Source organism: Diabrotica undecimpunctata, chromosome 5, assembly GCF_040954645.1.
Source record: "Diabrotica undecimpunctata isolate CICGRU chromosome 5, icDiaUnde3, whole genome shotgun sequence".
NCBI classification, from domain to species: domain Eukaryota; kingdom Metazoa; phylum Arthropoda; class Insecta; order Coleoptera; family Chrysomelidae; genus Diabrotica; species Diabrotica undecimpunctata.
Window position 1 is genome coordinate 88,897,307 of NC_092807.1, and position 25,856 is coordinate 88,923,162.

The window sequence follows — 25,856 nt, forward strand, 5'->3', positions numbered from 1 at the left end:
TTTTGTTTAATTACAACCTTAGTTGGCTGTGAATTCTCATTAATTTTAGTACTCTATAGCACAAACGCTGAGAACTGCGCGGCAAGCTACTCTTTTAAGCGCAAAAGTTTCTTACCTATATACGGGGTATCGTAAACTGTCTACAAACAATATATGAACAATGAGAATTCGAAAGTAAGAACGGGAGAGGACACAGTCGTGGCAGGTACAAAATCAAAATCTCACATCAAAACGTCGAAAAAAAGTTACTTACAATGTTTTTATTAAAAAAATTAATTTTATAAGTACAAACTGGACGAAAACACTATATCTCTTTTTATAAGTTTTATGGCTGCGTTAAATTTGTCTTCCAGTTCCGAATTCCCTATAGTTTTCGAGGCTTGCACCATCTGCCTCAGGAGTTCTTCGAGTCTACGCATGCACCGGACTATCGAACCTTCGAAGATGTCCGTTTGTTCGCAGATAGTCTTGAAGCTGCTACCGGTGCACCAATTGTAGCATACGTCCATAAGAAACGGCTTGTATCGCTCGACGTACGAGTCTTCGTCGAGGGGGAGTTTGGATTCGTTGCTAACTTTAGCTATCCGCCTTGCCAGGTCCTTAAAGAGATTAATGGTTCCATTAGCAATATACAAATCATCATTAACAATATATAAACATTGAGACACACACCAAAATATCGTTCTTAGTAACTAATCAACTAGCCGGATCTTTTTGACATGTGACAGGAGTAGTGTCACAATTTTTATGATGTCTTAGTGACGTAATCATTCAAAATGATAGACGGAGGCGATTTTGCAAAATTCTTTTAAACGGGATCGTATGCCAAGTAATATCATTGGAAATCTTATAAATGTTTGAAATAAATTCAATCCTAATAAAGATAAAGCATATATATGTGCAGAACGTAAAACAGTAGATTAGTGGCTAACTTTATGAAAGATAATGGTCAAACAAATTTAGAAAACCTATGAACGCCATATATGTTTATTACAACAAATACGCAAGAAACTTAAGTTAGAAATTCAGCGCTTGCTTCGCAACACCCGCTATAGGAATCTTATGATTAATTAATTATGAAGTGTTCCTTAGAATATTAACATGAACAAGTTCACAAATGCACAATTTCATTTATCTAAAAATATCCTCTCCTAAATGTTTTATCTTGAAACAGAAGTAGTTGTAGAAACAGTTGTTGTAATGACAATAACAATTTTCAAGACAGTAAAATAATAGTAACATATATATGCGTCATAAGCTTAGCAGGTTTGACAATTAGAACACTATAATTGTCAAAGAATGTTCTGCAATCCTACTACTACTGTGCCAATTTTGTTATTTTCAGGTTTTAAAAATTCTATAAACCTTTATTTAACTTACGATTATTACACTAATTAAAGTAAATTCCAACATACTAATCACTTACTTGCATAACCCTCAAAGGTCCTGACAGTTCTTCCGACAGTTTTGGAGTTTCTTGACTTTTTTCGTCGCACACAAAACAGCTCAACAACGAGCAACTTTGTGCCGGAGTTAGAGGATTAAAAACACCATTAAATATGAGTTCAGTAATCAATAATTCGTCGGCACTAAAATATAGAAATAATTTAATATTGGCGCAATTTTATTGAATTACTGTTAAGACTTTTTGAATATATAATTGAGCAAAAGTACTTATTCTGTTGGGTTAATGGTAAAATTTAGAGTGAAACAAGAAGTACTGTCCAGTATGTTACAAACAAACAAAAGAAAGAAGAAGATACCGAAATGTAGGTTACAGAGCGATGACTTAAAGTGTCTGCAATTCTTCCAATTACGCCACATTCATTAAAATTTCTACGAAATAATATTAATCAGCATAATATGATTCTGAACTTTAGATTTATCATCTTTTGTAAAGTTTTCGATAATTTTTTCCTTCAAAAGTTCAAAAATAACGAGAATCATCCAAGACTCTTCTACAATCCTACTAACTGCGCCAATTTGTTTCTTGTATAATTCTTTCACAATTTAACAATTTCAAAAACTTTATTTAAATGATGAGGATTACAACACTTAAAAGATATTTTATAATGACTTATTTTTTTGTTTAAATTGAAGCTGAACCGGAAGATCATTTTCAAAGTTAACTTGGCATAGAAGTATGGAATATACGATGTTACAGCGAAGCATTTGTGAGAACATTAATAAAAGTGGCATGATTGAAAGAATTCTTCATTCTGTCCAAAACTGCTGTTCTAATAGAATTTTTTCTGGGTGGCAAAATTTATTTAGAAACGTCAACACATTTCTAGAATAAAATACATACATACCTGCTTAATTCACAAGCTACTCTGCCCTTTAACTGAATAACATCAGTACTGGAACAATACTCCAACCTTCTCAACACCCTTTTTCTAGATTTCAACTCGTCCAATTGCAATACGGACTTGGCTTCCATTAGTTTTGATCTCGCCAGTTCCAAATCCGTTTGTGCGATAATTTTCTTTTCAAACTTGGGGTATTCGGTAGATAAAATGTCTGTTTTGTGCAAGGGGTGACTATACATTCTGAAAGGAAGTTGAAATACGTCGATAAAACACAAAAATTTTTACACAAAGTATTCCTAACTGTTAATAAGTAAATAGTGTTTTGATGTATGTAATGTCAACAATTTAAAATGTGCAGACGATACACTATTAATATCCAAAAAGAAATGATTAGGCGATCAAATTATTAAAGTCAGATAAAAATATATGAACAATTTGTGTGTCAAACACTATAATTATCTTAGTATTCAGTGTATTTAAAGACTTAACGAATATTTTGGATTTCTAGATAATTTGTAATGGTATAAACAGCATAAATAATCCTTAGCACTACTCTGTTTGACTCGACGTGCATGTGCACCGATCGCAACGTGGCCTATATTAACCCCTTCGAGTTACGCGAACCCTACGATACTTTGCTCAGATACGATTTCTCTCACCGGCCACGCTCCAATCGGTGAGCGGTACAGTTGGAAATTGGTTGTAAGAATTAACTAAAAGTCGTTAAATCGTACTTACTTCTGTTCTAAAATCTCGATCTTCTCTACGATAGATAAAAATTCAGGTTCTTTAATCTTCATATCCGTCACAGGGTTTAATAGTGGCGGTCCTTCGGGAAACCGTTTCTTCACTTCCTTAATAGCTTTGTACATTCCTTTTCGACTATCTTTCGACCTTAGATCGTTGGGACAGAATAGTCGCACAGACGACAAATGAGTTATCAACGTCGAATCTACAGTTACTACCTCGATTTCACCTTTCTGAAAATTTCAAATGTCTATTTTATCAAGGGGATGTACGATACGTATACAAAGTTAAAATATTTCGCTAATACTTCGATTTACAAAAAAAGTTCTTTCGAGTAAAAAAAGTTGTACATAATTCAGTCGCAATTATATCAGGAGAGCAATTATGTTCATGATTTGTACCAGACACAGGCAAAATACGGCCCTCGGACAGCGTCAGGACCTTCGAGCAAGTTAATCCGGCTGGCGCCATGGTTTTTATTAACTCCTACATTTACAGAGAACAAAATGTATTTTCTGCGAAGCTAGGAATAGGCTATAGTAGATTTCTGCAGATCGGTAGTATAACGATGTAGAATTGCACGTCTAAGTTCAAAATGAATTCGGCGCTATCATTAGGGTGTTTAAAGGAGAGATAGGTCATTACGACTCTGTTCTGGTACAAAATTTTCCGGGTTTGAGAATGATGACGGCGCTGGCTATTTTGCAAAGAGTAGGAAAATAGATTAGCAAGAGGCATACATTGATTATTTTGATTATTATACTTTCAGTTACAAATAATGGCGAGGGAATAATTTGGAGGGAGTGATTCACTTACTAGGGCTGATCTATACGTCTCACGCAGAGGAAGCTAGAACGAAAATGGAAATACACGAAAAGAACCAAAGTGAATTGAAAAAAAGTTATGAAGAAAATAATAGATTCGAAAACTAGGCCAAAATATGATGCTTACAACCTTACAATTAATTAGGAAAAATATTGTTTTTATGTTTTCTAACATGGAAATCACCATTTTGCGGAAAAAATTTCCACAAGTCAACATCTCTCATATTAAAAAAAAAAACGTATTCATTCTCTGTTATGAGTTTTTATAAACTTACCTGGTCTTCTAAACAAGGTTTCGGTATCATTGTTTCATCGCTATTTTCTGGTAATACGTGTAACAAAATATCCACTTTGACTTTAGTCTGGGTTTTGCTTTGTCCTTGCTTATTTTTGCGCCCTGGAATAATCTCTTGGACTTTTTTAAAGTTAACGACGGCGCCCCAATCGTATTCGTCTTCAGTTGATTTTATCTAAAAGTTAACGTTATTTACTTATTTAGTTCAACTTAACAAAAATGTTCTGTTACGTTCCACTTACCTTTAAAAGTCTACCAGGTTGAAGAAACGGCAACAAATATTGCGAACTTGTGAGATACGTCCTAAACTTGACACCCAACAGATCTAACTCTGTTCTAATTACGTGATAAGATTGTATTCGCTCTTCGTCTTTAACTTCCAGAGAATTGAAAAGCTCTAATTTTTCGTTGTAATCTAAAAAATGAACAATACATGGATAGTAATTTAGATATTTAGAGAGAATATATTATTGAACGAGATTATCAGACACTGATAATGATACTTTTGCTCGTAATATAGTGTGTATCAGCCAAATGGAATAAAATTCGATAAGGTACAAGTAAATGGAGGCGTGTTCGAAACAATGCTAGGACAGGTCGATTCATATTTTTAGTTGCGATAGTCTTGCTCTTCTTGTCTTTTAGTTTTATATGGACCATCTGCCTTTCTATGGCACTTTCTCTTTTAGCTAGTTTTCCCACGTTCTCTTTCGTCAGCGTCAATGTTTGTGCTCCGTATGTTAGCACTGGAAGAATCATCACCATCTGAGCCTTTCATTCCTGATGGAATGCCGCACTTACATCACACTTAACACTGCATTATTCTTGGGTATTGTCAAAGTTTCTTGCATGCCTTGGCTTTCGTTACAATTTTCTTCCACTCATTTCGATCTGTGCATAAGTCCCTCCAGTTTCTCTTCCAGTCCCTTCACTTTCACAATTTTGATATCTCTCATGACGTCGTCCTCCTATCTCTCTAGGTCGTTCCCTTAGTCTCTGGTTTCTGGCTTCCATATGGTGACCTTCTTAATCAGTAGGTCGTTTTTCCTTCTCTTTATGTGTCCCAGCCATCTCAGTCTCTGCGCTTTAGTAAATCTAACTAGCTTCTCCTTTCATAATGACTCTTATTTCATGGTTCATTCTTCTCATTTCCCCGTTTTCCATTCTTATCGGGGCCATAATTCTTGTAAGAATTTTCCTTTCAAATATTCTTAATCTTTCTTCATCTTTATCTGTGAGGCACTTTGTGTCAGCTACGTATGTACCTACTGGTATGTAACTAAATGTAAATTTTGTATGTTGTACTCAGTAGAGATATTCTTCTATAGTTGTTTAAATATTGGTATAATGCTGCCTTCTTTCTAATCCTCGGGCTTTTCTTCTGCTTACCATATTCTATCTAGTAAGTTGCAGATGCTCGTTAATAATTTCTGCCCTCCCTTCTTATTCAGCTCGTTGAGAATTTCATCACGGCTAGGTCTTTTTTCTGTTTAATTTTTTGAATGTGTAAATACTCATCATATGTTGGTATTTTTATTTCACTATCTCTCATCTCTTCTGTTGCGCATTCTTCCTCTTCAGGGCGTTCTTTGTGTCTATTTAATTGTATGAAATGATTCCCATGATCCACTGTTAATTTTATCAGCTGGTCTACATTTCCTCTGTTGAGCTTTTAACTGGTAGAATACATTGGTCAAATATTTTGGTCCGGAGATATTAAGGGTGCCTATTTTTCGTTTTTCCATATGTAACTCAGCTTTCCATCTCAGCATGGAAATGTTAGCCTTTCCATGTTAGCTTTATTCAGCGTTTTATTCCACCGCCTTTATAAGTTGCCTTAGAAATATGTATTATTCCACTTGACCTATTGTTTCTTTTCCTTTTTTAATTTTTTTGTCTTGTGCGGAATTTTTATAGTTCATTCTCAGTTTATTTTTCCTTGCTTCATCACGTTCGTTGTCATCTCTTCAAGATCTTTGGCATTTTTTTGCAATGAGTACAATATATCATCTGTATATCGCAAGTGATTCAAACGTTGTCCACTGTCTAAACATGTTTATACCTTTGTTTTCTCAATTTACTTTTTTAAATACTGTAGATATAAAAAAAGAAACTACATAAGTGGTCCTTCGGGCCAGATTTTTGATGGCTTCAGCAAACAGAGATATGGCTTCGGCCTCATCTTAATTTGCTCTAAGATTGTAGCGGCTGTCTGATGTCTGGAGAGTCTTTTTTGAAAACTTAATATGTCTTATGCACACAAAACACTGTTGTCATTTTATATATTTACAGAATTGGCGAATTATGGTCAAAAGTAGAGTTTTTTGTCTCTAAATTAAAAAATATTTTTTAATATTTCGAATATATTCTAGTTGATGTATTTGAACAAATAAATCTTTTAATGCTTTGAAAGAATAATTTAAGGGATATTGTGTCCCTTGCTTCATTCCTCGTTTGATTTTTATTTGTTTGGTGCCTTCATATATTCTGATTCTATTTATCATTGGTCATTGGTCTATTCTTCATGATATTAGTGAATTGTTTATTGCTCAACGCTTTTTCAAAGTCAATAAAGGTATAATGGTATATTCAATAAAGTTAATAAAGGTATATTGTACTCGTATTTAATTTTTCTATTAGTATTTTCATTGTTATCAGATGGTCTATTGTAATAAAGCTTTTTCTCTCACTCTGAATAAATAGAGATATGGGGTTATCGCTTCATTCCAATCTTCGGGCATTGTTTTTCCTTGAGAAATTTTATCCAATAACAACTTTCCACCGTATTTTACAAGTGCTATAGTAAGTTCATCTTTTCTTGGTGCCTTATTTTTTTTTACATATCTTTAAATTCTTTCCGTTAGAGATTTCTTTTTGGAAGCATAGTTTTCTTAGCGCGGGCTACGAATGGAATGCAATGAAACCAACGATCGCGCGATCACATATGCGTGTTTCTTAATAACATGAAATAAATTAAAATAAAATAAAATTAAAATAAATTAATCTAAATTAAATTACGTACATTAAAAACAATCGGTCCATGCGTAGATGATGAAAAAGAAGCTATAATTCCCCTTCTCGGAGTGCCACACATCCCGTTTTTATGTAGTGTGGTTTTGGTAAGTTCGTCTCCCAATAAATTTTTGACTGTAATCCAGTGTTGCCAATCGGCGCATAATTATGCGATTTGCGCATAATTTAATTCCCAGCGCATAATTTTCGCATCCTTCATAAAATCGCACAATTTCGCATAATCCAGCTAAGCAAAAGAAAAAGCCAAGGCCAAGCCACAGCTTACAACGTTTATAAGAAGAGTCCGCGTCTTCTTTTTTCCTTTAAAAAAAGATGTTTGTACTGACCTGACATTTTATAGTTATACAGCATTAACTTTAGCAAATAAAAATTACTTTATGGAAGAAAATTTCCATTCTATGGCGGCATTATATCGAAAATAAATTTACAACATGTAAAAATTGATTTTCGGCCACCTGAGTCACCTTCATTAAGAGTGGTTTAGGGTTAACCCGGGAGTGGACGGGTGGTCTGAAAAAGTCACCTGTGGAGTCCATCAGGACCAAAATTTAAATGACTTACAAATTTCAGATAACATTCACATAATGTTTTTAAGTATTTTGTCGGTTTACGTGTCTATTACTTAAGGACCTTATGTTATTCTATTTTTGTTGTTTTATTTTTCAAAAAATATAGGAATTAATCTAAAACCTTTAATTTTCTGCTTTGTTTAACTTTTATTAGCACTTGGTAAACAAATGTTTTCCAAAATTCCTACAGATGTTTTATTAAAATACAAATATTAACCTACACAAATTTGGTTATAACAATAAACAGAAAAATTCTCTGCTCAAAATACAACTTTGAATTTTACTCCAAATTGTTCTCTGTGCATTCAGAGCAACATGCTACAATGTTCTCCATACACAACCAGGACAGACAAAATGTGCAAAAATATCGCGTTTTCTATCTTTTTTAGTATTTGCAATTTCTTTTTTTTATTGGTGGTCATTTCTAATGGGCCTGGTATAGGGGTATTTGATAAGTGTAATGCTGGTTGTTGTACAACTCAAGCTAAATGAGGGTTCAAAGCTTTCCTCATATTTTATTTTGTCATATTCCTAAATCTTTCAAATATTTTTCAGCAATGTTTAAATTCTTCTGAATTGTTTTTTTTATAATTCGAACGAATTGACAGCAGCAACATTCATGAGGCCATAGAATAATACCATAGGTTAACATCTAGAAGTGTATCTAACAAAATTATAGGAATCTCTATTCCTTACTTTGTCAGATCATAAAATGTAATAATTTCTATATATGTAATAATTTGTAAGAAACCGAAAAAAACTGCATAACAAGTATATGAATCTCAATTTCCCATAGTAACAGGAGTAGGCGGGTGAGGTCTGCCAAGACATATTAAATATCTCAAAACCAAAAAATAAATTTGTTTTAAAAATTTCACCATTATTTGGAGGGAGCAATTATTGAAAGGTACTGAAAAGGAAAAGGTCATTTGTATAATATAAATAACATTTACATTAAAATCATTTTTCATTCTTTGTAGTAAGAATCTAACTATAAAGTGCCCTGTTATTCCCCAAGCAAATATTTCTCACCAGAAAAATCCCCCTATCTGACAATACCCAATCAATACACATTGAAGGAAAGGTTTCACATATATTTGAGTAGGTAGGTACTTCACATTTGTATTTACAGGGATTTCACATTAAATTACATATATAAATATAAGGCACAAATTGAAAAAAAAAATTAATTATTCAAGTGTACTTCTTCAACTGTTACTTTGTGTGTTGTGTTTGTGCAAAGAAACTAAAAAATATATAGAAAATGGATAAGTGGCTTTTCAGTTTTAAGGTAAATATAAAAAATAGTTAAAAGTTACAATCATTTATATATATATATATATATATATATATATATATATATATATATATATATATATAATAGAGAAATCACATAAGCATTAACCATAACTAAATTTGTACCTTCTAGGATGCATGTTCAATAGTTTAAAATAATTATTTTTTGTTCACATCAAAAAATCATTTCCTATACAATAATTAATGGTACTTATTGTTTTTTTTAAGTACCATATAGTTTACAATATCTTTATGCTTCTTCAAAAATCAAAATTACCAACATATACCTGCTGTGAATGAGAGGTAAAAGTTCAGTAGATTTTGTATAGATCTTTTAAGCTTCTTAAAATTAAATTTTGTGTTTTAATAAAGCAAATTGTTTTTTAGAGTAAACATCAGGAAACAGAGACAAATAAGCAGAAAGATTCCCCAGTACCACTTGATGTAGAAAAGCCAGGTTGCAGTCATCAAGTTGAAGGCTCCCCTATTTATCCTGCTCCCACACATTCTCATATTATGAGTGACAATGGCGATACTATGGTAATGTATTGAAGCAATTGATAATTTTATAAAAATTACATAAAAACACAGACTTCATATCGTATTTATTTATTAAAATTATATAGATAATATAATTAAATTAAACTATAAACTACAAATATCAGATATAATTACAGAAATTAGGTATAATATGAGAAAGATTTAAAACTACTACAGTAGTGAAATACATTTGTATTTGACTTTGACTAATATTTTATTGATTTACACCATCTAAATTATGATTATATTTTTAGAATGATCCTACACCAGCAAAAAAGAAAATAAAAATAGAGAAAGCATCAAAGAGTGAAAAAAAGAAGACTTTTAACAGCTCTTGGAAAAGTGTACCACAGTTTAAGAATTGGTTAGAAAAATCAATAAAACAACCATCATCTGAGGGTAATGAGTACGCCTATTGCAAGGTATGTGATTGTGATATTGTAGCTCATAAAAGTGTATTACTAAAACATTCAATAAGTGAAAGGCATAAATTAAATTGGACAAAAGTGGCGAGCAATACTAAACTCACTGAATTGTATAAACCAAATGCTGATGATGTAGCTGTAAAAACGGCAGAGTTAAAGTTATGTGCCTTGTTGGCAAGCAATAACCTGCCATTTTTATTAGTAGACACCCTAACTCCTTTAATTCAAAATATATGTTATGACTCGAAAATTGCTAAACAATTACACTTAAAACGAACCAAAGCTAAGTCAATTATTTGCAATAACTTGGGGTATAATTTTCTTGAAGAACTATATATTAAATTAAGGGAGCCAGGATGTTTTTTTTCTTTGGTTATGGATGAAACTACTGATATTTCAGTAAAAAAGCAATGTGCATTCACTACTATAATTTATGAAAATAATTCAACCAAAACACAATTTTTTGATCTTGTCGAGGCTCATGGATCAACAGCTAGTGATTTATATGGTATTCTAAAGAACTGTTTAACTTCAAAGAATATTCCACTGACTAATTTTGTAGGGTTTTCATCAGATACCACCAATGTTATGGTTGGAGAGTTTAACTCTGTATTTTCCAAGTTAAAAGAAGAATTTCCACACATAGTATGCATTAGATGCTCATGTCATATGGCACATTTAGCTACATCAAAAGCCTGTTTAAAATTACCTAGGCATGTGGAAGATCTGCTACGGAACATAGGCAGTCATTTTAATAGGAGTGCTTTGAGGAGACACAAATTTATAGAGTTCCAAAATTTTTTTCAAGTGAAAATTCACAAGATACTCTCTCCAGCCATAACAAGATGGTTATCTATTAAAGAATGTGTCGATAGAGTACTTGAGCAATATGAGCCACTTAGAGCATATTTGACAGAGTATGTATTTGAAGACCCGTCAATTACAACAGAAACAATGTTGGAAACCATGTCAAATTTGTTCACACCGGTGTATCTAGAGTTTATGTCATATTCTTTAGGACTAATGACAGATTTCAATTTACTCTTTCAGTCAGAAAAACCACTTCTTTGTAAGGTTCAGCCACAAACTGAAACTCTGTTGAGAACGCTGTGTTCTAATTTTATAAAGATGTCTGTAATAAAAAGAACCAACGACATATTTAGACTTAACCATGAAAACCCTACAAATTTTGTTAGTTTACATGATATTTATATAGGAGTTGCTGCAACAGAAAGCTTGAAAGAATTAAAAAAAAAGCCAAATTTGAACCAAAAAGAATTTGATAGTTTTTTTAAATGTATTTTAGAATTCTATATAGAGTTAGTTAGTAATATTAAAAATCGATTCACCTTTAACGACCCTATCTATAAAATAATTTCAATATTGGATCCCAAAATTGCACAAAGCTTTGAAATAAAATCATTACAATGTGTAACTAATCAATTCCCTATTTTAAAAGAATATGTTAATATTCAGGAGTTAGATAATGAATGGAGAAGACACGCTTTATTAGACTTTGAAAAATTAAATTTAAATTCAGATGACTGTGAGCAATATTGGTCTCAAATATTTAATTTAAAAAATGATGCTAATGCTTTTTTATTTCCGAATTTAAAAAAAACGCTACAGCTACTTTTTGTTTTGCCATTCTCTAATGCTAGTGTAGAACGTATATTTAGTGATTTGTTTAACATAAAAAGTGACAAACGGAATTTATTAAACTCTTCAACAGCAAAGGCTATTTTGGCAACCAAAGCAGGAGTTGAAAAGAATGGCGGTTGCTTAAAATTCATACCATCCAAAAAAATGCTAGGCCATAATACATGGAAAGACAATCAGTAGCTTGTATTTTAATATAGTATGTTTCTACTTTAAGTATACCTATGTTTTTGTTTTAATAGAATAATTTACATTAGTTTAAGATATTTAATCTGTTGTTTACTTGTAAGTACCATTCATAACTGATTATTAAAGCTAAAATATTACAAATGATGTATATTTTTCAAAATATCCTATTTTCCTGATAATATTTTAAGTAAAGAAAATAACTTGGCAAATAATTTGCAAACTTTTATGTCTTCAGTTTCTGAGGAAGACAAATTAGTTGAACATGTTCTTTTTGTATTCACATTTTACCGATCTGAGGTATATGCAACAGTTTTCAATTGCAAAGGTACATTTTCTTTGCTGATATGAATAACAGGAGTATCATTGTTATCCTCAAAAGCACATAAGTAAACTCCTTCCACAATAAGTTGTCTCTAGGAAACATAGAAAAATACCATGGAGGAACTAGACAGGTTCATCAATTGCTCATGACACAGGACACAGTACATAAGGTATTCTGAAATAAAATAAAAAAAAGTTAAACTACATAATTATAAAAAAAGTATTACAAATATGTAGGAAAGAGTCATAATTATAATTTTTATTGTATTCAGTTTCCATAGATATTTTACTAGAACCTTGCAGTTCCCAGTTGCCACTTTAAGAGCATATTTTCATATGCCTATGATGATGGAATAGTTCTTATTCTTAGTACCATATAAGCATTAAAAAGTGAACAGGTTCCACAATCAAATGAATTGTAGTTAAATAGGATAAAAATATATATAATTATGTACTCACCTATTAAAATTAATCCAGTCTAGATGCGCCATATTCTTGTTTTTAAGTTATAACATAACCATCAAGGGCAAGGGTGTACCAGTATCACACACTTTTTTTGGGCATTTCGCATTTTAAGGCACTCTAACCTAGCCAAGCTTTTATATGACAGTTAACATACTCTTAAATCAACAAATAAAAATTAAACCTCAATCCTACTTATTTTCTTTTCAGTTTCTTGTTTATTTTGTTTACCATCATTTACCATTTTGTTTATTTGTTTTGTGACTGTGACACGCTTTCAATCCATTTTCAATCATGATTTTCAATCACTATTACAATGACAACTGACAGGACGTGACAGATGACAGTAAGGACATAAAAATAAGGTTTGTTTGATGTTTGTTGATTGCTTCACACGTTTTACAACACAGCGCATAATTTTGGACAAAATCGCATAATTTTTGACAGGGAGGTGCATCTTTCCATGCCCAGCCATTGGTAACACTGCTGTAATCTTCATTATTTCGATTCTGCCTAAATTGTCTTACCCTCTCTTGCCTGATTAGTTTTTAGGATAATTTTTTGTTTCGACGTATTTTCTTGAACTCTTATTTTTACTTATTCGTCATTCGTCTTCGTTTTCCTCATTAGTCTTCGTTTTCCATCAATTTTTCGACTTAGAAAATATCAGCTAAACTAATAATTATATCCCCCCTCAGTTTCTATAAACCAGAAATTATGCGAGAAGCAATTGAGATCGAAAAGGGTCATAATTGTCTCAATAAGAGATGGCTTTAACATAGTGACGTCTTCACAATTAAAATAAAACACCGCCCATCAACACAACTCTCACCATCAAGAATCTTTTCGCAATCTCTCACCCAAACTTCAGTTCTGCAAATTACATCACAATCGACGGTTTAAATGGACCGTCCCCGACGAAAAGCAGCGTTGTGTGCAGATAGATGAATGAAGAAGTCTTCATAGAGGAAATCGAAAACTAGGCTTAGAAAAATTGGACATGGTTCAATCCAGAAACTGAGTAATTTTGATATTGATTGCTCTAATACTATATAGATATATATATATATATATATATATATATATATATATATATATATATATATATATATATGTTAATGTTTGAATAATATAAATATTACATACCATCATAATATCCGGGAATTGCAGCTTGATTTTGAAACTGGAAGAACGATCGCTCCAACATATACTCGGGATTGATTTCTTCGACTCTTAATAAGTTCAGTACCATATTGTAAGTCAAATGGAAGGCGGAGTTGATAGGGTCCGGCAAACCTTTAACTATATTTCTACCGGCTGCCGGAGGCACTTTCTCGTCCACCATCAAGATTACGATACCTTAAAAACGTTAAGAGGTAGTATTAAGTCGTAGGTAACGCGATTTAGTTACCTTTATCGTCCAGGCCTCTTCTTCCTGCTCTTCCAGACATTTGGATGTATTCTCCAGAAGTAATCTAATAACAGTCGAAGCTAATTTAGAATAGGTAACAATAATTACTTAATTAACTTAATAGATAATGAAAATAGATACAGGTGAGCTAAGATATTTTCTAGTTAGTGTTTATGACTGTTGAAAATGACTTTCACAAAGTTATATGAAGAAATAAAAAAAATTAAGAGTTAATAATAGAGAGATCATAAAGAGAAATATCAAATTTCACTTATTATTTATAAAAACAATCCTTTTTTAAACAAATCAAACTTATGATGATGAAATAAGACACCGGATACAGGTAGTCATTAGGTATAGCTGTGAGAAAAAGTTGACTAGAGGTTTTCGATGTGCAAACAAATCTAGACAAGAAAATGATAAATGATTGCACGGATGGCCTAAAATAATACGTTTACATAGGAAAAAGCTGACTGATGGCATCAAATTCCACTGAATCAGCATACAACTTGCATCTATAAATTGTTTTACATATATAACCATTGGGGATTATAACTTAGCAGAAAATAAAGTGTAATTAATTTTTTTTTTCGGGACGTCACTATTCAACAGAAATAATAATAGTTTATTTTAGGAGCCATTCGAGTTGAATTTCACTGCATTTTTCGTGAAAGATGATCGTCTAATTGTTTTATTCAACCTGAGCGAATCAATATTTCAATAGCTACTACATCTTATATCCCCTTTACATGCAGCCATTGCTGCTGCTACTCGCGTTGCCCACTGTCCTGCCCGAAATAATTCCACGGCAGCATTTAAGGCAAATGACTGTTTACATACAGCTACCACAGGGTTGCATCAGTGTACCATCAGCAATGGAGGGCATAGAAATTAATGTGGCGGCAGCTCTGTGTGTTTTAAGTTTACAAAATTATCTTAACGTTTTAAAAACAAATGAGGTAGAAAAAAAACGTCGATGTCGAAAAAGTTTTTTATTTGAATAATAATCTGAAACTTGCTTCAAACATTTTTTTATGGAGGACATATGACAAACTTTTTGCTTCAGAAAATTGAGCCCATGATAAAAACAGACTAAAGTAAGAATTCCAATACCACCAAAAATACGCTTGGTAATAATATTACGATATTTGGCCACTGGGAACGGTTACCAAAGTTTGCATTATTTATTTAAAGCATCATCACCAGCAATTTTGCTGTTGTGCCGGAAATTTTTAAAACAATTAATATCGTTTTAAAGGGCCAAATTACGATAAGCAATAGACACAAATAAGAGTTAAGAAGTGTTTATTCTGTTTAACCATTATTGCAATATTTATAAAGTATTGTCTTCCGCCATGGCGTCTTTTGGCGACTTTTTTTTTTCGATTTCAGTTCTTCTATTGAGGTATTTTCCAAATTTATGTTGATCTTTTTCCACACATTGGGTATTTTGTGCTTTTTTTTTAGTCTTTATGTGAAGACTCCCACAACAATCTCTCACTAGCATATAGCTTTAAAAATTTCAGCACTTGGTCATTGCTTCACTCAACCATAGCTTTCGAAAAATTTACCAAACAATAAACAAATAAGTCCGTGCACTGACAAGACAGCAAGCAGCATGTAAGCAGTCACTGTCACTCGCACTGCAAGTCCTTTGATTTCCGTTTAAAAAACCGCCAATGAAGGGAGCGTACGACAGCAGCATGAGTAATGGCAGGGCGAGTGACTTATTTACATACTTAAGCTGCCAACTTCCCTGCTCACTGCCGCGTAAGTGAGCTGCATAGGTAATAAGTTGCTAACGTAAACAACGTTTCTCCCGGACTTCTTTTTCACTTCCTCTCCTATTACTACTGCTAGACCAACCAATAATATAAATACGCATGTAACTTCGGTAAAAGCACTCTCTATAACGCCAGAATCTTATAGCGTATTAAGTAAAGCATCGAAATATAGTATACGTGAGAAAAACACGTTACAAACCGCACTATTACTATAAAAAAACTTGTATGGTATACTATATACTGAAAAATATCGATATGAGAACAGTCAATCAAGAAAACTCACCCATCTGTACTCACTGCCATCAAATTTCCTCATTCCAGTAAACAACACAGTTCTCGCAGGCATATTTAACCCCATAGCGAACGTTTCTGTGGCAAAAAGCGCTTTTATGAGCCCCTCGCCGAATAAAATCTCGATAGTTTCCTTCAAAATCGGCAGCAAGCCACCGTGGTGGATGCCTATTCCTCTTCTTAATAACGGTAGAAGGTTCTCGACTTGTGGTAGTTGCTTATCGTCGTCTGATAGTACATCCATGGCGTTGTTGAAGACTTCATCGACGAGTTGTTTTTCTGCAGCTGGAATGTTGTTTATATATTACTGTAAATATTGTTTTACATCCCAGTCGTCGAGAGACTAAAATGCCACTGAACCTCTAAAACCATATGAAAAAGCTGAATTCTGCCGAGAATGTCAATTTTGGGACACAAAAAAAAAAAAAGTTTGCACCCCTGTTCCATGGCCTCCCCTAACGCCCTTCCTCGCAGTATGGGAAAACGGTAAAAATCGATATACCAAGAATCTGTACGGTAGAAAAAAATGTTTCAAATAAAAAATGTAGCTGAGATAATTTTAAACAAAAATGTTTGTTAGCACTTTTTGTGTAGAATGAACCGTTCTCTAAAAAAGAACGTGGCACTTATGGAGTGCCGACAGAAGTGAATACTTCTTAGAGCGTGTTATTATTATATGTAGGTTAATGAAATTTTATGTCTACTTATTACCGAATTGTTAATATTTGTAATAATAACGCTACATATTTAAGTTCTTTAAAATTTAAAAAAGCTTAATTTTTTCTTTCAAAATTTTGTTTAATGATTTAGTAATTTTCAAAATTTGTTAAATATAATACCGATAGATTTTATTCATCATATACAGTTTCATTATCTTGCATTTACACCTAATTATGTCATTATGATTATCATTATATTCTAAAAAGAGTCATGAATAATGGGAGCGAATATTAATTAATTTTCATTAAAAACTTTCCATTTGTAAATACTTATCTATAAACGACTATAACATTTCTAAAATAAACTTTGTTTATTATATTTATTTTTCATTTAATTTTATTGAATTTTTATTTGATTTTATTTAATTCTATTTAATTGTATTTATTTATTTAATTTCATTTAATTTTATTCAGGTTTATTTAATTTTATTTAATGTTATTAAATTTTATTTAATTGTGTTTATTTTTATTTAATTTGATATAATTTTATTTAATTTATTTTATTTCATACAAATATTTTAAACTAAGAATTAACCAAATCGATCCAGTCGTTGTTTAAAAGTCGAGTTGTTATAAAAAAAAATAAATATAAAATTATAATAAATGTATATGTATATTATGTATAATATGGTAAACCGCAAGGTTACTACACCCGTCTCGATTTTTCGAGTCACGCTAAATAGCATTTTGCCCGTGCAAAACATCATACCGAGCGCCATATTCACTTCAAAAACAACGCTTGAAGCGACCGGTGATTTTGAATGTCAGTTACGTCAGCCCATCGGTAAAAATTAGATATATTTTGATCAGAGTGTCCTATCGACAAAAATGAAAATACGTTTTACAGGTTTTAAAGCGCAGCTTTCGTATGCAATTTTTGTATTTGCCGCCCAATGAAATGAGTTTTTATAAAGCTTTTATATAAATAAACGTTGCGAGATTTTTGCCATTTTTATAATTCACTTTCATTGACCGGTCACTATGGAATTTCTATTGTTAGAACCATAAACATGTAATACGTTTTTTGAACCTTCACAACTTCAGCTACCAATTCTAACCAATACCGTCTTCGTGGAGGCATTTCCCGTGACGTGCGATCGTATGTAATGTAAAAATGTAAATTCTGCGTTTTTAGGAATATTTCAAATGCCTCATATATGTTCCAAAAACTCAAAATCGAAATTTCATGTTTTAAGTTTTGAAGATTAGGTTCTAACTATATACATATAATACAAGATCAACCACTTGACCTTCTCATTGGTTATTTAGGTCGCGTGGTCGATAAACCTGGCAAATTAAAAAAAGATGCAGGGACTGCTTTGCGACAGTTTTCCCTGTCGCACTGGGGGAACGGGCTTGTATTACTTATTTATGGTTCTAACAATAGAAATTCCACAGTGACTGGTCAATAAAAGTGAATCATAAAAAATGGCAAAAATCGCCATTTAGTTCAATTTATATAACAGCTTTATAAAAACTGGCTTCATTTGCGGCATAATACAAAAATTGCATACGAGAGCTGCACTCTTCACCTTTAAAACGCATTGTGATTTTTGTAGATAGGACACTGATCAAAAGATATCGAATTTTTACAAATTTTACAATACAATCTTTTTTAATATTGATTTCACACGTGTAACTCACATTTAAAATCGCCTGTCACTTCAAGCGTTGTCTATGAGAGAACGGTTCATTATACAGAAAAGTGCTAACAAACATTTTTGTTAAAAGTTGTCTCGGCTCCATTTTTTATTTGAAAAACAGATTCTCGGTAAATCAATGTTTTCAGTCCTCTTCGCCTATGTGGGGGGTTTTAGAATAGAAGTGGCAAAATTTTTTTCATCTTTTTGAGGTCCCAAAATTGACATTCTCAGCTTGTTCGTCAATGTCAATTTAGCCAATTCAGCTTGTTCGTATGATTTTTGAGGTCAAATCTCTGACGACTGGACTATTAAGAAACTAATGTTGGGGTATAAATAATTTCTTTATTGTTTTTGATCTTATATTGAGTCTATTGGTAGGTAAAAAATGAATTTTTTTTAATGAGGTTTATACTTAAAGATACCAAATATATTATTCCTTCAGAAATTTAAGAACGACCCGAAAGTTCTAATTAGACACTAGTCGCTGAATACAGATGATTTATTTAGGAATGGATGGCCAGATAAAACGACAACAGCGAGAAAGAGAGACAGAGAGAGACAGCTAGGAAGAGAGAAGGAGAGTACGAAGGGAAAAGGAGTGAGTGGAGATAACTTTTAAATTTAGAATCAAATAATTTTAAAAATTTGACAGAGCAGCATTAAAAATCGAGATAAAACAATAAGAGAGAGAGGAGGGTGAAAGAAGGGAAAAAGGATGGAGAAAGAAGAAGAGATAGCGGAAGAAAAGAGAAAGAAAGGGTTGAAGGTGTAACATTTTAATTTTCTTAAATTTAAAACTTTGACGTAAAAGAGAAAAATGTCATGGAAGTTGCTTAGTTAATTATCTTGTTTTAAAGATAAAAGACTTTAAAAAGAAATATTTGTGTAAATGATCAATCAATTAATTTTTTTATTCAGGGATATACTAGCGACATTTACTTACTTGTGTTAAAATCTAGCTTGGTCATCTGCATAGCGTATAGCTCACAGTCCTTTTTGCTGAAACTAAACACAATAACTGGTGCGAAATTGCGTTCCATAATCATCTTAACCACTTTAAAAATATCAGTTTGAGTTGGGTCCTTGTTGGCAAATCCCCCTTTCTTTCCTTTCTGATCACCTTTGGCGGCATCACCCGAGTTTTGAAGTACCGCCATGGCGGCGTTGTAGCTGTCATCTTTAAATGTGCCCTAAAATAGAATTAGAAGGATAAGAAAAAGCATCTTAAAAGCAGGTGATACGTACAGTCTCATCTACCACCATGTGGATTCCATTTCCTCCAGCTGGATATATAAAATGCTGTAGAGGAGTGGGTCTGTAATCGGTATACACGACGTGGCAGGGTTGCTGATGTAAATGGGATACCCATTCGATGAATTGTCTAGCGTTCGGAATTGTTGCTGACAAAAACACAAAATGTACATTATGTGGTAGTAAAATTAAAGTTTCTTCCCATACGACACCTCTTTCTTTGTCACGCATGTAGTGTATTTCATCGAATATCACCCAACCCACTTCCCTCATGATTTCTGACCCTCTATATAACATGTTACGTAAAATCTGAAAATTAAATCATAAACATTATATAACTGCGGGGACTGTTACTTTTTCTTTATTCCCTGGCATCCAATCGTGGCATCATCCACATAAAAAAAACTCACAAAGAATCATTATCCTAGACCCTTCAATGATTCGTTAGAAATTACCCCACTGACTGATAAGACAGAGCGACCCAGAGGACCCAGAGCAATACCCAATCTGACTTTTCAATTTGCAAGTACGGCGATAGTACCAACCAATTTTGCTAAATATCTAGATATGTAAGTTTTTGGGAAGTCGCCACATTTAAGTTTGTATACACCACTGTGTAAGTGCTTTTTATTCAGTGCTTACATCAGTCAAACTGGTAGAACCTTAACAAGGCAGAACATATAGCAGAACATAAAAGGGCTTTCAATAATAGGAAAACAGATTCTACATACGCACTCCACGTTCTAGATCGTAATCATTCTTTTAATGATGAATTTCAAATTCTTCACATCGAAAATAAAGGCCCTCAGCTATCTTTATTAGAATCTATGAAAATTAACAAATTAAAAAATACAGACATAATTCTGAATGGCCAACTTGAGACAAACAGTTCTCCCCTCCTTAACCTATTTCGTTAAAGACTATAAATTGTAAACACATCAAAAAATAGATCACTTGAGAAAGGCACTCAGCCGAAACAGCTGTAGTGATAAAATATAATAAATTTTGAAAACAAAGTTTTCAGTGTTTTATTGTTATATAATTTCCATCAAGTAATGGTCGAATCCAACACTTCTTATTAGTTTTATTAGTATCATTTTCATTTTTTTTAATTCAGTGTCGCTATTCTCAAACTCTTTTCTTATTCATCTTTAATTTTTTTATTTCTCGATTCCTCGCAACATTGGATTGAGTTTCTTTTAGCTTGCTTTTTATTTGTTTGGAGTCATTGAATATGTTGTTATTAGGGATAAAAGTGTTATTTAAAGTTTCGGACAGACATTCACAGTTATTTTACTTCTCGGGGGTCATTGTCAATATTTTGGCCTTGCCAGGCTGACAACCTCGTCAAGCATTTTGCAGTTTCAAGTACAAACGTAATGTAAGTATGTATCGAAGTCGGAAAAAAATGCAAATGGGATTCACATATTAAGGTTTCTGAATTGTTTTTAAATTCCTACAAACACTATAGAGGAAGACATGAACCACTGAGCATATCTCCAGCACTCGGCATGGGCCAATTCTCCCGCATACATTACTTGGATATTAAATTTTACTCACAGAAAAAACGATCAATCTTAGAAAAGAAACACTTAGCACACGTCAAACTACAATAATCAGGCAATACAACAGTAATAGCACACAATACAAATCTCTATAAACAATGTCGCAATCTCAAAACTACAAAAATTAAGAAAATTTACTACGCTGTAGGCCATTGTAAAAATAACGGCGTGCTTGTAATTTCGCGTAACGCGTTTCGTTAGAAGTTGAGTTTTAAAAGGTGGTTCAACCCTCCCATCTGGGCAAGTCTCCCGGACTCCCCCAAACAAGTTGTAGGTAAAAAACCAGTATCTTAAAGTACAATATATTGCAAATTTCACCCAATTAGTTATAGTAAAACATATTACTTACTTCAGTTGTCATAATTAGACATGAAGCGCTAGGGTTTATCGTGACATCACCTGTGACCAATCCCACATCTTTGAACTCATCAAAAAATTCTCTGTACTTCTGATTTGACAACGCTTTAATGGGTGTCGTGTATATTACTCTCTGCTTGTTCTTTAAACTTGTTGCTATGGCATACCTAAGAAATATAATAAAATATTTACACTAGAATCTCCCTTTATCTGATATAAAGGGAAACAGGTATAACATAAGTTCTGGTCAAGAATATTAATAGAGAAGTTAAAAAAATTTGGTTTAAGACACTTTGTGTCAAAATCTTTCTATTTTCTAAACTAACGTTGCTAAATTCTAAACAAGGTTGAATATTGTAAACCCAATCAAAATTCTTTAGCCAATGGTGTTGAAGTACTAATAGTACAAGATCCCACTGCAGGGTCACTACATTATTATAACCTAGTTCATCAAATTCACATTTTTACATACATTTAAAATTAGGAGAATACATTGAAAATCGGTTGCTAGTCAAAAAGTTTTTTTGTTTTTTTATCTCAAATTAAATTAAATTTTTCTCTTAATATGATGATGAAGGTTGCCTGAGAAAAATAATTAGTGTTGCCAGCTGTTAAAAGCACGAGGTACCAAAGATAAAGTAAAATTGAGTTAGGGCGCAACCACACTGGTTTGACAAGTGATAATATGTATACTATTATATATCTATCAATGTATGCTTTAAAAACTCATACAACTAATTACAACATACAAACTAATTGTCGACCATTTTTTCTCAGGCAAACTTATATAATCATATTACAAAAAAAAACATGTATATACTTCATGAGCAGCGGATTTTATTTAAAAAATAAATTAATGAAATAAAAATTTTGTCAAAAATTAATTATTATTAATTGAATTAAAAATTTTTGTGGCCACTTTTTGACTGGCGACCTATTATCATGTTCTCCTAATTTTAAATGTATGTAAAAATGTGAGTTTGATTAACTATGTTATGAATGTAGTGATCCTACAGTGGGATCTTTAGTAATACTGAAGAAATGTAAATCTTCTAAATATCAAATTTATTGCTTATTGTGATTTCTCAAATAAAATAAAAGCCACATATTATCATTAACAGATTTATAAACCAAAACAAATAATAATAACTTACTCAGCAATCACAGTTTTTCCTGCAGAAGTATGAGCCGAAACCAAAACTGACTGATTATTTTCCACACACAATATAGATTCCTTCTGAAAGGGATCAAGCTTGAAGGGATACTGTTTAACTGGCTCCCCTCTGGCAGGCTGTAGGGGAATATAGTCATAGCCTGGAGGACAAGCTACTTCATGGGTACAAGAATCAACTGTATGTATAGTGTGAACCACTATTCTATTTTTCAATTCTTCAAAACTAGAATAAATAGGTGTGATCAGTTAATTAAAAATTCTTTTTGTTCTTGTTTTTTTCTTGTTTGTCAAGATCATATTACAAACATAATAATATTTCAGAGACTTAAAAAAATGGGGTATAAATTGATAGTTAGGAGCATGGCTTAACTTCAAGTCATCAATAAATATTTCACAATGAGAAGAGAAAAATGATAAATTTTATATTAAAGCAGGATTTGGAATAGATAGATTAGATAAACCAAAGTTACTGAAAAATAGAAATATGGGGCAAAAATAACTGAATGCTATATGGAATGTACAAAAAGTATAATATATTGGTTAGTTATGGATACAATAAATATTCAGAACTAAGAAAAAGTTATTAACAAACATGGTTAGGACCTTTCAGGATCGGTTTAGTGTACAAATCAAGTAAAATTTAAAGCATTTTCTTCCAAATGATAGGTTCATCTTCAAAACAAACACCACCACTGTGTGCAACTAACACCAGCCACAATATGATACAATTTTAAAAATAAACCTCACAATATTAACCACAAATTCAAGGCAAATTTGAACTATATTGCTTCATCAAAAAGTATATAGTAGATAGATAAAAAAAGCAGTCCATTATATTAGATGATGGGGTAGAAATTAGACACTGTGATGAATACAAGTACCTGGGTATGAAGATAACTCAAGATGGAACACTTGATGCTGCTATAAAAGACAGAAACATACAGGGTAGAAAAGCCATATCCATGATGAACAGCATTCTGTGGGACCAAACAACATCTAAAGCGAACAAACAGCTCATATACAACACCATACTTAAAAGTGTAATCACATATGGCAGTGAAGTTTGGCCAATGAAACAAAGAACAGAGAAACTGTTACTAGCAACAGAAATGGACTTCTGGAGAAGAGCAGCAGGCAAATCAAGAAGAGATCGGATACCAAATGAGAGAATACGAGAAATGATGGGAGTCAAGCATACAATAGTTGATGACATAAAAACAAAACAGTTAATATGGTTCGGCCATGTACAGAGAATGCCAGATGACAGGATTCCGAAACAGATTTTGACGTGGACACCACAAGGAAGAAGAAAAAGAGGAAGGCCGAGAAGAAGCTGGAGAGAGGGAATTGAAAAAGAACTAGAGGAAAGAGGAATCCCTCCAGGCCTATGGTTAAATAGAGAAGAATGGCGGTTAGGAGTCGGAAGGCGTCGTAGAACGCTGTGAACGGATAGGAGTAGTAGTAGTAGATAGATAAAAAATATTGTGGAGTTACACCAATATGAAACTTACTTTATGTCAATCACGATATCTTCATTTTTAACTCGTTTCGGTGCTGGAGTACGCTCTTCCTCTTCATCATCGTGTTGGTCACTTTTCCTTTTAAATGTATCAGAAGTCCTAAAATATATATTTTATAAAGATCCCAAACGTGCACTTTTGAGGTTATAATCTTAAAAAACAGCTACTATGATACTAACTTTATCGGTTCCTTGGAAGGGGTCTCGTCTTCGAAACAGTCGAAAAGGTCGTCTATTAAATCTGCCATTGTTTGCTTTAATATCTTCAGTATTAATAGTTCAAATTGTAATAATCATAACAAATCTTTAATTTAATTTTTCGACATAAGCCCAGAGCTCAAACAACTAAACAACAGACACAACCAATCACAATCGACGATCGACTGATAAATATAAAAATAATTGACTTGACAGAATGACAGATCTCAAACAAGGGATTTTTAAAATCAGTGTGAAGCTGGCAACGCCGCATCCACCAGAATTTCTACTGTCATAATTTTAAATTCATGGTTGCAGATATTTGGTGCCCATACTTCAATTTAAAAACTCGCTTTTACCATATTGTTATGTGGTGCTCTTACCAATGTCTAAAATGAAAATGACACAATTATCATGTCTTTTTGGCCATTTTTCAACATTCTGATAACGCTGTCATCAAAAATTTAAACTTTAAGATTTAAAATTCGTATTTAATGATGTTTATACAATATTCGAAACCTCAACTTAAACAAAACACATTATGGTTTTATTTTATTTTTCCTTTTACCATTATAAAAACTGTTTTAACCTATTATAATATTAAGTATTTATTCAGCATATATTAAAATATTGTATTCCAAACCGTGGCCTCGACCAGACTCCATTTTAATTGTTACAAAGCTGTGGTCCACTCCTCCTTCGGTAATTTCAGCTGTTGAACCTTTTTCCTCGCTCTTAGCACTAATGGCAGTTACACAGAAAATTTTTTGGTCTCCGTGCCACTCCACCTAAAATTACAAAAAGGCCAATGGTCAACAAAAGATGTTTATGCCTAGAAGCTTTAAGAGGTACACCAAAAAAACGACTTAGTTCAAAAAAATGAATACGCTGTTTATAAAGGAACTTAGTCATGGTTACTAGAAGTCAAAAAGTTTAACTAATAGGTCAACTTTGATCAAATGAAAGGCAGATATCGAGCACAGTTTATTAATTAAATCTTGCCCAAGTACTTTCGCTTTCTAGAGCATCTTCAGAGGCATTTGGCCAAGGCAAAATTGTACATTACACTACACGACACAAGGACAAACAGGTTAAAATTAAAAAAAAAAACGGCGAAGCTACATATTGGTTGGCATCAGGAGAGATAATAAATTCATTTATTCGAGCATTCAACCTTATATCAATTTATTACAGGTCATACTAAAGGCGTACAAAGCCTATGAAGGAGGACGAAAGACAATTCATAAGAATAAACGTATATTCCTTCTGTTATAA

At 32.5% G+C, this 25,856-nt stretch overlaps 2 protein-coding genes across 2 annotated transcripts; one reads left to right on the forward strand and one right to left on the reverse strand.

The window, feature by feature from the left end:
- Positions 1-240: 240 nt before the first annotated feature.
- Mtr4 (exosome RNA helicase Mtr4) lies at positions 241-24,760 on the reverse strand. Its single transcript, XM_072532174.1, has 15 exons — positions 24,564-24,760; positions 24,376-24,483; positions 22,845-23,087; positions 21,683-21,857; positions 19,763-20,077; positions 19,461-19,707; positions 16,148-16,440; positions 14,081-14,144; positions 13,816-14,028; positions 4,418-4,590; positions 4,156-4,350; positions 3,048-3,289; positions 2,313-2,549; positions 1,427-1,589; positions 241-599 (listed from the first exon to the last, which is right to left on the reverse strand). The coding sequence occupies exons 1-15, from the start codon at positions 24,629-24,631 to the stop codon at positions 279-281; spliced, it is 3,057 nt and encodes a 1,018-aa protein (XP_072388275.1). The 5' UTR covers positions 24,632-24,760; the 3' UTR covers positions 241-278.
- On the forward strand, positions 9,027-11,880 carry LOC140441444 (uncharacterized). The gene is made up of 3 exons (XM_072532175.1): positions 9,027-9,068; positions 9,461-9,613; positions 9,868-11,880. The coding sequence occupies exons 1-3, from the start codon at positions 9,042-9,044 to the stop codon at positions 11,878-11,880; spliced, it is 2,193 nt and encodes a 730-aa protein (XP_072388276.1). The 5' UTR covers positions 9,027-9,041.
- Positions 24,761-25,856: the final 1,096 nt, after the last annotated feature.

Excerpts from the sequence above, each read along its gene's own strand:
- LOC140441444 (XM_072532175.1), top strand. The coding sequence starts at position 9,042 with ATGGATAAGTGGCTTTTCAGTTTTAAG. Across the intron at positions 9,069-9,460 it reads AGTGGCTTTTCAGTTTTAAG|AGTAAACATCAGGAAACAGA; the intron begins GTAAATATAAAA and ends ATTGTTTTTTAG. Across the intron at positions 9,614-9,867 it reads GTGACAATGGCGATACTATG|AATGATCCTACACCAGCAAA; the intron begins GTAATGTATTGA and ends TTATATTTTTAG.
- Mtr4 (XM_072532174.1), bottom strand. The coding sequence starts at position 24,631 with ATGGCAGATTTAATAGACGACCTTTTCGACTGTTTCGAAGACGAGACC. Across the intron at positions 4,591-13,815 it reads AATTCCCGGATATTATGATG|ATTACAACGAAAAATTAGAG; the intron begins GTATGTAATATT and ends TTCATTTTTTAG. Across the intron at positions 2,550-3,047 it reads ATCGAGATTTTAGAACAGAA|AATGTATAGTCACCCCTTGC; the intron begins GTAAGTACGATT and ends ACTTCCTTTCAG.